The 14,285-nt window shown below is 36.7% G+C and overlaps 1 protein-coding gene across 5 annotated transcripts in view; it reads right to left on the bottom strand.

Moving 5' to 3' along the window:
* nfic (nuclear factor I/C) overlaps positions 1-14,285 on the bottom strand; it is a 125,753-nt gene that overhangs the window by 84,774 nt on the left and 26,694 nt on the right. For all 5 annotated transcript variants that reach the window (XM_065246796.2, XM_073816217.1, XM_065246795.2 and 2 more), the window contains exon 2: positions 282-813. In XM_065246796.2, the coding sequence (XP_065102868.1) occupies positions 282-813 (532 nt within the window). The remainder of the gene's footprint in view (positions 1-281; positions 814-14,285) is intronic.

Here is a 14,285-nt window from a genome sequence, read left to right as displayed (position 1 = left end):
TCAACCGCCACACCAACCTGCCTGGGTTTCTCCGTACATTTACACAAGACTTCCCAGTACTGCCGTCACAGTTCAGAGGCAGCCCAGTTCTGAGAATCATCCACTTTACGCATTGAATAGATGAGGATTCATTCACACAAACTTACAGATTGCATAACACACTGTTAAATAGATTTCGTACCGGCCCCTTACGTCAAAAAAAGAGTAAATCTTGTATCCTAGTAAAGAATCCAACCCACTACACGAAACATAACATATGGCTGGCTCGCATGCTAACTCACCTCTCTCCTGCACAAAGTAGGCGAGGTAAAGGTCCAGTTCTTTGACGGACACGCTGATGTGATGAGGCTGGACGCAGAGGATAGAATTGGAACACTGGCCGCCCTTTACCAGCCGTTCTCCATCTGTGCTTTCCAGTGGGATGCCTTTGAACAGTATCACCATCACCAGGTCCAGACGCCAAACTTTATCCGCCTGCCGCAGACAGTCAATGCGCCTCATCTTACCCTTCTGGTCAGGGTTCGAGAGGACACAACACGGAGGCTTTTTCCCCGTGATGGACAGCACGAAGTCCTCACGACACTCTGGTCGGATGTCTTTGCGGAGCTTGGCGAGGAGGCGTGACGCCCACTTTTGTTTGACCTCGGGCTTCTCGCCCAGGAGTTCGTCTTTGACGGCGCGCTCTTCATCCTTGGTCATCCGCTTCTCATGCTTTTTGAAATACTTGCGCTTGCGGGCCTGCAGGTTGAACCAGGTGTAGGCAAAGGCACGCACATGTGGCAGCAATGCCTCAATGAATGGATGGAATTCATCCTGCAAAAGAATAGCAAAAAAATTAGTAATCTACCAAAATCTATTTTGTTTAGTCACATTTTTGCCTCTAAGCACATAATAATAAAATCTGTTATTGAACAAGTACTTAAACAATCAATGTTTAAAACTGTCTCCTTAACACAATTTACAACAGTAAGCTTATAACAATGATTTATAAGTCGAACTGTCGGGTCGGATTTTAAATAAAATGAAAAATAAAAATGTAAAGTTATCAGCAATTTTGTGTTTCAAACAAAGACGTCAATACTAGAGGGGCAAAAGTTATGGATTGCAGCTTTAAACAGGTTTACAATCTTTAGTTACATTTTTAAAAAAATGTCATTGTCAAAATAAAAGCGCTACAAATAGCAGTTAATAATAGTTATAATAGACTACAAACATATGGCAGCAAAATTAAAAATTAGGGCTGCATAATAACAAATCGCAACTAATCGTTTGCAGAATAAAAGTTTTTGTTTACATAATTTATGTGTGTGTACTGTGTATATATATATATAATAATTATGCACACACCTGCATATATAATTTTAAGAAAAATGTATATATGTATATATGTATATATATATATATATATATATATATGTATATATATATATATATATATATATATATATATATATATATATATATATATATATATATATATATATATATATATATATATATATATATATATATATATATATATATATATATATATATATATATATGTGTGTGTGTGTATATATGTATATATTAAATATTATATATATACATTTTGTCTTAAAATTATATATGCATGTGTGTGCATAATTATTATATATATATATACACACACACACACACACACACACACACACACACACACACACGTATATATTTAAGAAATATTTCCATGTGTATATACATTTTTATATTTATTCATAATTTAAATATATAAATATTAATATTTTTATATATACATATATACACACATATATAATTTTTTTTTCTTAAAATTATATATGCATGTGTGTGTATTTATATATGCATAATTATTATACACAGTAAACACACATATATGAAGTAAACAAAAAACTTTTATTCTGCAAACATTTAGTTGTTATGCAGCCCTAATAAAAATAAAAAATTAATTCTACAGAAATCCAAACTCAGAATATAATCGCATAAATCACTTAAATCTAATGTAGGCGAAAAAGAAACGAGGTGGAAAAAATGAGCAATATATCAGTTCTGAACAACTATACCTTAACAAAGAATTGCATATCATTATCCAGGTTTTCCAATGCCAGATCTTCCCAAATCTACTTATACTTGTCACTTCCTAAAACTGCAGTTATCTCTGCATATTAAGATGCAGTGTGGTAAGAATCCTGACATCCAAAAAATAACACTCACCTCAATAAAAGGATGGAATTCATTTTTCATCAAACTGTTTACTCAAAAACTATTTCTGACAAACAAAACCACGTCAAGTTCAAAGAGGATATGAATCATTCCGGCTCTTTTCTGTATTGATTCACATCATCGAAATGCATTTTTCCATTCCCTGTGTGTTTACCAAAACAGAAAGCGTAAATTCCAGACGTAACGTTTGAAAAGTCCCAATAATATTCTACAGATTTCGCTGCTAAATGTGTTAAGAGTTTATAGCAAATCGAATGCATCTACACTTCTCCATTGTTTCCATTTTTGTGCACCATGTGCAGTCATCATTTATCCAATTATGCCGTGTTGACTATTTTCACTTTCAGTGGTGAGTTTTAAACAACAACAGCAACACCGCACACATATGTACCTCCCAGGCACGTCCGAACCGCAGTCCCCTAACTGTTCAAGGCAGGAGAGTTCTGCATCATTCATTTGGGCTGTCTAATTACTTCCATATTTTACCATTTCTAAAACCTTAAACTAGCACCAGACTGTGCTATAAATGTTACTAAAACCCCAACTGAACATTAAACATGCACATCTATCAATTATCATTAACAAGACTTAAAGCTCAGAGCACACTGCTGTGAATGCGTGTGTGCATAAAACAGTCATAATGAGACTGGAGCTCTACGGTTCTGCGATAATCATCAGTCCAGAAAAACCCCAAGTTCAATAGGAGGGTTTTTGCACTTATGGCAAAATAATGAAAATCAGATTTACATTGAATGATGTCAGCGGTGGAATCAATACAGCATGACATAGTCACCAGCGTGTCAGTTTAGCTTAGTTATAATGCAACCACAGAGAGGGAGAAAGAGAGAGAGAGAGATGGCTTAGGGCTGCCTGACCATAGTAAATGAAACAAAGAGAAATTAAGAGAATAAAGAAAGAAAACATATCAGCCCTCAATCTGGTTGTGCTGCGAGCATTTAGCTTGATTTGGTGTAACATAATTAGACATGAATTTGGGTTCATGGCCGTAAAACGTCTTCCAAATCCACCAACAACATCTCTCATTAACACCTTCAAATACATCCCATACAAATAGATTGTATCAGACAAAAAAATACTCTCTGTTTTATGCTTGTACACAACATCTTCAGCTCAGGCATCTGTATGCTGTTTATACCTAACTACTAAACATACTTAACTAGCAAGATTAGCAATTGCAAGCTTTGCTAGTGAACAGTTTAGCATTTGGCAGACGGTTTTATCTAAAGCGACTCACATTGCAATCAAGTTATATATCATTTTTTAATCTGTATACGTGTTCTCTGGGGATTGAACCTATGAGATTTGCCCTGCAAACGTAATGCTCTTCCATTTGATCTACAGTACAGTAACATTTACACCGATCTACAGGAATCTTACCTTAATCTACAGGGACATTGCACTGATTTACAGGAACCTTACACAGATCTATATAAACATTGCACAGATCTACAGGAATATTTCACTGACCTACATGAACATTACACTGACCTACAGAAACATTAAACCGATCTACAGGAATATTTCACCGACCTACAGGAACCTTAAACAGATCTACAGGAACTTTACATGTATGCAGATTTACAGGAACATTACACCCACCTACAGGAACTATACACCGACCTATAGGAACTATACACCGACCTACAGGAACTATACACCGACCTACAGGAACTTTACACCGACCTACAGGAACTTTACACCGACCTACAGGAACTTTACACCGACCTACAGGAACTTTACACCGACCTACAGGAACTTTACACCGACCTACAGGGACATTACACCGACCTACAGGGACATTACACCGACCTACAGGGACATTACACCGACCTACAGGGACATTACACCAATCCACAGGAACATTAAAGTGACCTACAGGAACATTTCACCGACCTACAGGAACCTTAAACAGATCTACAGGAACATTAAAGTGACCTACAGGAACATTTCACCGACCTACAGGAAACTTAAACAGATCTACAGGAACTTTACATGCATGCTGATTTACAGGGACCTTACACCGACCTACAGGGACCTTACACCGACCTACAGGGACCTTACACCGACCTACAGGGACCTTACACCGACCTACAGGGACCTTACACCGACCTACAGGGACCTTACACCGACCTACAGGGACCTTACACCGACCTACAGGGACCTACAGGGACATTACACCGATCTACAGGAACTTTACACCGACCTACAGGAACTTTACACCGACCTACAGGGACATTACACCGACCTACAGGGACATTACACCGACCTACAGGGACATTACACCGACCTACAGGGACATTACACCGATCTACAGGAATTTTAAATTTTTTGACAGAAAATATTAGTTTAGATATTTATTAAACATGTTTTCCATACTGTAGTGTAGATAGTTTTAATGTGTAGAGACTGCAAGTACTTCTTTTAGACACTGAAAATATACTGTTCTTTCCTTGTGCTGCTGGACTGAAGAAAGGAAACCAGATTTAACATCCTTAACCAAGAGCAACAGCAGAGCATAACATGTTTTTATTTCCAGTTATTTAAACGTTTGTGTAGGGAGAAGCTGAAAGTAAAACAGAGTCCAGTAATTGTGAGGTGGAGAGGCCTGCAGACAGCAGAAAACACCATTACATCTGTATTCAGTCCAGTCAAACAGAACCCATACAGTTACTGCGTATACTTTACCAAGCCTTTCTCAAAAAAACACACACAGAGAGAGAGAGACTGAGAGAGAGAAAGAGAGAGAGAGAGAGACACTCACCATCTCTCTACTCAGTAAAAGTTCAAAGATTTTATAAGAACAAAATGTTTTTGAGAAGTGCTTTACAAATAAAAATGCCTACACTTGACTAGTACAGCCTGGACAAAATTATCACCTTTTAATAGAGTTTTTTAAAAAGCCAGGAGAAATAGTGAATTCAGGAAGAGAGGTCATTTAGAGATGACCCTGTATCCCTGCAGACAGCTATGGATGTGTTTTCTCTCAGAGTTTGGGATAAAGCTCTTATTACACTTGCTGTAGGACCAGCGGATATACTAACCGCTCCTTTGGCGACATTTTGAGTCAACATTTTTGAACTTTTCTCTTCTTGCTGACTTGAAAAAGAGGGAGGTCAAATGAGGTATGGCCAACTAATTTTAACACCCCCCAACACTCAAGAATGCTTCTGCACAACTTTTACATAACTCATCTGTGTTACTGTATAAGGCAAACATTTCTCAAAAGCCAAAATATTTTATCAAAAAATATAGTAATTCATAAAAATTAAGTAATTAAGTAAATTAATTATAAAATATGGCAGCAGTGCAGTTGCGTAACATTGTGCAATACCTGAATTAAAATAAATGAATTAATGAATTAATATTACAAAACAGATTTATACAGACTCTTCTCAAGTGGAATTTTCTAAACATTAAAATCACATCTCTCACACAGGCACCGCAAGGTAACAAAAGCATGTTGAGCACGACAGCACTGCGTTCTGGCCTTTTATTGTTCGTTTTACAATGTTTCAAGATGTTTAGCAAATAATTGACAAGCTTATTTTTATTCTCTCTCATTCCCTCCAATGTTGAAATATCCAACTTACACTGGTGGTTGCGTTTTAAAACATTAAAGCTAGTTTCTCACCGGTCCGCGTTGGCAGTTGTCAGCATGTCTCAAAAACCACCTCGACCACATGAAGCTGGTAAGACCGACTGATATCTGGTTTGTTGCTTGTCTAAGATGGTCTACCAGCTCAAGCAGCTCCCATCTTAAGTGAAATTTTCCAGCCCAATTTTTCTCTTTTTCCATATTAGGCCTGGCCGAGCTCCAACGGCATGCTCTGTTTTTACTACAATCAACTTCGACTGGATTTCGTGTGCAGATTAAGGATGAGAATGTTATTGATAAACATGGCTGATGAATGGCTTCATTATGGCAGATGAACCAAAGTTCTTTGATCTACAGGAGGCTGATGGCTGGCTGGCTGTGATATCACAAAGGGTTTGGTGACCACTTCAGTGAGAGAGCAAGGCGTACCAGCATTGCCTCTCTCAGTCTCCGTCAACCACACACACACACACACACACACACACACACACAGCTGTATTTATGCAGTAATTGAATCATTTTGTTATTGTGGGGCTCAGGAAAATGTGTTTTTATTCCTGTCCGTTGCACGGATACCATCTTTATTATGTCTTAAACAGAGAATGTGATTTTTTTCCTCGTTTGAGCAAATCTTTTTCCGAGACAGACAGAGAGAGAGGGAGGAAACAGAAAAGTCAAAAAGATGACAAAATGGGAGGGTTGTGGTCACACACACACATAATTGCTGCTATGGTCACCCTGCATGTCACAAGCATTAGTGTCCCCATCTTAAGCTTTTCCCAAAATTGTGCGGTCAGGAGAACTCAAAAATTATGAGCCTTTCCAAAACACATCATTAACAATGAAAACAACAGTTTTTTTGGAGCTACTATTTTAAAAAACACTATGTGCACAAATCAATTAAATTCTCTAACATTGAAAATACCCTAGCGTTTTCGTATTTCACAATTCACCTTTCACCTCGCGCAGAGTACAGCCTGCCAAGGAAAAGAAAATGCCAGTAAGCCTCGAATTTTTGTAACACTGCTATTTACCCAGAATGCCCTCTGAGCATTAACAGCAGACAATCTCTCCCACCCTTCCTGCATTGCTGCCAAAAGCACTTTCACTCTCTTTCTACTGACTGCCTATAAAGTGGATCATCTAGGATCTGGGTAATGGATTCAGCTTTAACACTCTTTAGAGTCAATGCACCAAACGGAGAAGTCTGGATGCTTCTGTCTGGGATATACAGTCCGAGATATTCGTTTCTTTGCCTCGTTGCACATTAATACTCTTCTTAGATCTCAGACATTCTTTAAAAAAAATACATTTTTCAAAAATGGTTGAACAATTAGGTATATTAAGATTAAATGTATATATGGGAAAACAACATATTCTAAGCCCTATGAACTGCAAACTTTTTAAAGGGGCCATGGCATGAAAATCTCACTTTTTACTATAGTGCTATAGTTGCGTATCCAGTGCTTCTATCAATCTAAAATATTTTAAAAAGAACAACCCAGTATCTTAGTTTTGGTAAATCATTCTCTGCAAGCACGTGAAAAATTAGGTCATTGAAATTTGGCTCTCCTTATGATGTCATAAGGAGATCTTATTATAATAATACCCCACCCTAATCTGCACTATCCAACCACGGCATTGCCATTTAGTGCAGAGAGAAAGAGAAAAAAAATTCACAACACAATTGAGTTTCAATTTAAACCACCATCATTGCGATTAGTGTTTGAATTTCATCAGCTCATTTGCATTTTAAAGGACACACCCAAAATGCCACAATTTTTCTCACACCTACAAAGTGTCAATTTTAACATGTTATAATTTATTATCTATATTGTATTTTGAGCTAAAACTTCACATGTGTACTCTGAGGACAACAAAGATTTATTTTACAACTTAAAAAAGTCTTGTGACATTGCCCCTTTAAAATACTAGGGCTTTTGCTCCTCTTAAAGGTGCAGTGTGTAAATTTTAGGAGGATCTCTTGACAGTAATGCAATTAAATATACATAACTATAATATCAGTGGTGCATAAAGACCTTACATAATAAAGCGTTATGTGTTTATTACCTTTAAAAGAGACGTTTTTATCTACATACGTCGCAGATTCCCTTATGGAAATGGCCATTTTGCACCGCCATGTTTCTACGGTAACCCTAAATCGACAAACAGCTCTAAAGAGTGCGTTTCATCACTATAAAAACTCACCATCTCAGACAATGAAATGTTTGTCACAGTTGGCCACTGTACCTTCTCTATGCACTTTGAAAGGAAGAGTGAGCAGTGGACTGAGCCGTTGGTTGCAATTCACAACCTCCCCACTAGATGCCGCAAGTTTACACATTGCACCTTTAAAGGACAAGTTCGGTATTTTACACTTAAAGCCCTGTTTTCAGATGGTTTATGATAAAATAGAACGGTTTTGACTTAAATTTCGACATATGCGGCTGCCCCGAGAATTTTCGGGTGTTTGTGTTTCATCTCCCACCTCTACAATGGGTTTAATGGTGCACTGGAACAATCCTTCCTAAAATGCATTAAACTTTCATTTACAAAGACGTGAAACTCACAGTGGTCAGGGGTGTTCACTGGTATTCTCACAGAAAAATCGCTGCAAATTACGCATTCCGACAGATTTTATCGTAGTTTTTGCCAACTCCATTAACTTGTATTAGATGTGCTGTGAGGTACGGTATTACTCTGCGCCGGGAACTTTGTTTCTATTCTTGCAATTGGCAAAGGCGGATTAGCACCACCACCTGGGCTGGAGTGTCTATTATTCAAGCTCTCAGAAGAATGTACGGGTGTGAGGCGTTTGGAAAAATAGGTCCACAAGTTAACAACGAATGCTAAAACACCTGTTGGAAAGCATCTTTTGCAGCGATTTTAGTGTGAGCATATCAGTGAACACCCCTGACCACTCGGTGAGTTTCACGTCTTTGTAAACGAAAGTTTAATGCATTTTAGGAAGGATTGTTCCAGTGCAGTCCCGAAAATTCTCAGGGCAGCTGCATATGTCGAAATTTCAGTCAAAACCGTTCTATTTCACCGTAAACAATCTGAAAACAGAGCTTTAAGTGTAAAATACCGAACTTGTCCTTTAACCTTTACTTAAAGTCCTGTAGTCCGTCATAAATTTTGTAGTCATAGAAAAGCATGATTAACTTATCAAATTATTCCTAGCATTGTATAAAATAGCTTTAGCATACCACAATGCTATCAATGCTTAAAATTTTTGCACTTTTAACAAATACATTTATACCCCTGGATTAGCTTACAGTTGAAAAGTAAAGCTCAAAGATGCATCAATGTTCTAAGTAAAATTATAACCGCGCTTTAAACACGTTTCTACATTTCTACAGTGAGAGAATATAAGAGACACAGGACACGCAGCAGCAGTTGGGTTATTCCTCTGGGCCTTGTGGGCTGATGGGATGAGGTTCTGAATGCTGAATGGATCAAAGGGGAGCCACACTGCCTCTTCCCCCTTCTCTCTCACACAACCGCTGAGTCAGCCCTCAGCCATGCAGCATCATAATGGAGGGAGGGCGATGCTGGGTAACCATCCTCTCTCAAGAGAAAAGGCGGTTTGTGAGGGAAGTGCTGCAGTGGTATTTGGGTTATGCTGTTCGCTCTCTTTATATTTCTGTTTTACAACTCTAGATTGCACTTTACTTTGCACAATATTACTAGTCAGACTGTTGCTGCCCCTACTCCACATTTCTTCACTATTTTCAAATATAAAAAAATACATACTTTGTACATATATATTGGCTTTCTCTTAGAATAGAATTATTCTTCTTAATCTTACTTTTTCTATTCTTTAATTTTTATATATATATATATATATATATATATATATATATATATATATATATATATATATATATATATATATATATGACTGTTTATGTAAATTATAAAAAAGGAAAAAAGTGATAACCCCAAGAGTGACCAGTCTTAGCAAATAAAAAAATTAAATTCTTCATTTAGATTTTTTTATAAATCTTCATGTAAAATTAAAGATTTGTTAACTACACATATTCCTACTCCCTAAATCATTCGCCAATATCCCTAAATCATTCCCATTAATTGGCCAAAACAATGGCTCCTTTGGGAATATGTTGAAAAAGGATGGTGGGAAAATAATGAAGATAAACATGAATGTATCACTTTCAAAGCACACTTTAAAAAGACGGAGACTCATTACTGCATGTGACTCTCTATCACAGAATGAAGTCACAGGGTTCATGTTCCCATGCCAGTTAAAGGCACCTGTTCCATTAGCATCTGAAATGGTTTGAACCTCCATTGATGTAACACAGAAAGGGTTTATTTACTTAAGATCTAAAACAAAAGGAGACCAGCATAATTATGCACGATTAAACTTTTGCAACAATTAGTACCTCACATCCGCTAGAGCTTTATGTCTTAATGTGTCCCGGGGCTCATCGACAATACAGTGTCTGGACTGATTTCTTTGTGTGTAGATTAGAGGAGAGTGTGGGAAGAAGCACTACTGAAGATACTACTTAAAACATGCAAGCAAATTGGGTACAAATGCTGCTTATATTTGTGTGGCATGTTTCTGTTTGTATGAATGACATAATAAATGCTACAACCATTTGCTAGCAAATTTGACTTTGTGTTAAAATTTGTGGAGTAATTATTAATGTCAGAATATGAGATGCTTTTGTAGGACCTCAGAAGCCAATGTACAATGTGTAAAGTTACAAATTCAAACCCACAATCTTGGGTTGCTAGCATCATGCTCCATCACCCAAGCTACACTCTAAAAAATGATATTTTTAACCCTGTGTTGGGTCAAAAAGACGAGACCAGCCTGTCGGGTTGTAATTTAACCCATGCCGGGTTGTTTCAACCCAAAATGCAGTGTTGTTTTAAACCATTGTTGGGTCAGATATAAAAATGTTCTGGGTTCATTTCAACCCAGCTGCTAGGCTCATCACTTTTTTGACCCAAAATAAAAAAATTTACAGTGTCTGCAACCAGACTACAGTCTAAAGATACAGAGTTAAAACATCAAAGTATCACGGTGCATGAAAAAAATTGTGTGTCATATGGTTATTTCCACTCAACAGTTGTTTGGTTCATTTACAGCAGGGACTGTCAGTTGTGAAACAACGTCCTCAAGTTTGGTTTCTATATGAGTGCACAAGACAATGAACAAAAAAATAAGACTCTGATGTGTCAGACGCTCTTGCACCTTACCTACGCAAACCAAAAAATATAACCTGTATGTCATGATATACAAAAGGTCAGCCTTTTCTCTTGAAATTATTATTTATATATTTTTTCCTATTGAAATCTCTATATATTTTACACTGGAATCTCCTTTGGCCTCATTCTTGAACCATGAGCAGAATTAATTTACATAAGAATGTTTTTATGGATTATTTACACATTTCTGCTTTTGTTTAATGAATAAAGGCCTTTGTTTGGTCCACCTCCTCTTCTCCAATTAACAGAAACACATGCGGCATCAGTGAGATCAACATCCAGCTTTGCAGGACCAGAAACAATGTCTCTCTTATTTTCCAGGTTCTACGTATTAGTTTTCTTTGAATACTTATGTTTCATTTATCATGGGGAATAAATTAAGAGTTTGGTTTCAAAACACGATAAACGCCATTTTAAAAAAAAGTTACCGCCAAAATCAGTATTGTATCAGGTCAGTATTAAAAAGTAAATTATAAATTGTATGCAAAATCCAATATCTGCCGTTTTATTCTGTCATCTTTTCTCCCTTTTTTCCTAAACGCCACCTTCTGTGCAGAATGCACTAAATGTCGACTGTTGCTTGTTCTCCCAACAGCATCAAGCTTCTGTCATGCTTACACACAGACCCCAAGGGATCTTATGAAAAACTTTTAATTATTTAACTCGAAGTCACCAAAAATCAAGCAGGACCTAAACATTTTACAGCTGATCGATGTCAAAAAAGTTCAGCGACGATGTCCCAAGTATAACAGCAGCAATGACAGTGTTCTTAATATGACAAAGTAAGTGTTTTGATTAATGCCATTAATTTTTATTTTTTTTATCAGTGTATACCACTAGTCAACTAAATAATTATAACATGGCAAAGACGAATGCACATTTATATATTGATTCAATAGATTTATTGTATTTTGTGGAAAAAATATTTTTTATAATAAATCTTTGAAAATCAAATTATGGATTTGTATTTTTTTAAGTTTTTATAACCTAAAGATGCTATGTCAAAGTGTGTAACATAAAATAGAGTTTTTAAATTTGTCACTTTCTTGGTATAGAAAACACGTTTTTACCTAAATTTGTCAAAATGGATTTATTGCGCTTTGGAACCAAACTCTTCATATATTTATATATCTGATAGGGATGCACCGATACTGGTATCGGGTATCGGCCTCGATACCACATTTTCTAAAGTACTCGTACTCGTTAAAAGTCCCCCGATACCTGGAATCGATACCACGGTCTGAGAAATGTCTATGTTTGAGCGGCGAGTAAGGGGTTAATGCCTCCTGTGTTGTCCAAAGAGGCAGAGTTTACAACAAACTGGAAAACTAGTCCTTTGTTTTTTTGTTAAATTATATGACTAAAGCTGTTACCTGTAAATTTAAATCATGTTTTTTTATTAAGTACTCTGTATCGGTATCGGCAAGTACTGAAATGCAAGTACTCGTACTCGTATTCCAAAAAAGTGGTATCGGTGCATCCCTAATATCTGAGCATAGATGCATGTGGTAGCCTTTCTCCTTTATAAAACAACATGAAACAGACAAATATTCAACAACCTTAGGGCTTCCATAATATTAAGCATTTCCATAAAATCAAGTAAGAAAATAATGTAAATATAGGACTTTTATACTGGTTTGTAAAAATATTATAGGTCAATTATTATTATTATTAGGGCCCTGGTTAAAAAAATACATTTCACCGACCAAGGATATCAGACTTACACTACAATAAGAGTATAAAAAAATGTTGAACATATTTTAAATCTTGATAGAGCATACACCAAAACCATGGATGTTTATTATCAAGCAATTAAACCGGATCAATTTGATATGTTGATATGATGTCATGAAGCACTCCCTTCGAACAAATATGCCACCTACAGTGCCACATTTAGCACTAAATAGCAACCTACTTTGTCTTTCAGTCTTATTATATCTATTAATTCACCACATTTGTCTATTCCACCCCCACACACATTCAGAAAAGGGGGATCGACAGCAGCTTCATCTTCTTAACATACATGCTAACCACGTAACCACAAAAACAAATACGCGGCCCCAACAAACATACACTGGCAACACTCTGCCGTTTATTCATTGGTGAATGTTAAGAAAGGCTGGGGCATAGTGGTGCTCCTGGGTTTATTGGGGAAACAGCTGTGCCTTCACAGAATTTATTTGTGCAGTGAATCACAAACCCACACAGAGCTTTTGTCTTCATGTCAGTCGATGCTTATTGTGCTACGCCACTGTAACTTTCTGTGTTCTGGATTTACTTCTGGTTGGTTTTCCATTATTAGTCTATATAAAACAACAATCACACTTACTGTACACTACACACTACGAGTAAAACAATATATTCATGAGAAAAATAAAACAGTACGTGATTACAGTACGTGATCGTTTGCGCAGCCTGCAGTATAGGTGATGTCAGCTAAAAGGAAAAACTGCTTCATAACGGATTATAAATTGTGATGTATTGTGTACAATACAAGGCGTTCACACTAACAGTGTTTGTTGCTAGCAGGCGTTCCTATTCGACTGCTGTGAGCACAGTGGGAACACCCCTTAAGACCAGTAGTGTACACTCTTAAAAATAAATAAAGGTGCTACATGATGCCATAGAAGAATCATTATGATTATTATCAGCTTTACTTCTGTAATGCTCACACGAGCTGCTCACACGTGCAGTGTGAATGATGTAATCTGTTAACATCAGCGCTTAAAATTAGTTCTGCAAACGCTCAGTTCACGTATGCATTGTGTGAGATCGGATTTTAAAGTTATGTGTCCGAAACTGCAGAATGTAACATCTATTTACATATATATCTATGGTCTGAGGTGGTGCGAAAGAGGCAGGAACAAATTTGCATAAATCAGTGTTATTAAATGAGGCAGAGGTACATTTAAGCTGTTTTAAAAGCATGAACAAATGACTGTCACCGGAAAACTTTTACATATGCTCATATGATGGTCAAAGATGAGTTTTAAGTGATACAATTATTAACTACAGGGAGGTTTTAAGAACCTTTGAATGAATGGTTCTTCTATTTGAAGAACCCTTTGTAGTACATTTGTTTTATATAAACAGGGTTGTCTTATGTAAACAGGGTTAATTTTACACTGACTTTAGGTTTATTAAATCCTTTAAGCCTCTTTTACAGCAATGCTCTCTGAGAGTCCTGTGTCCCAGACAGGTTGAGCAG

Source organism: Paramisgurnus dabryanus, chromosome 11 (assembly GCF_030506205.2).
Source record: "Paramisgurnus dabryanus chromosome 11, PD_genome_1.1, whole genome shotgun sequence".
Lineage (NCBI taxonomy): Eukaryota > Metazoa > Chordata > Actinopteri > Cypriniformes > Cobitidae > Paramisgurnus > Paramisgurnus dabryanus.
This window is presented reverse-complemented; position numbering and strand designations above follow the sequence as displayed.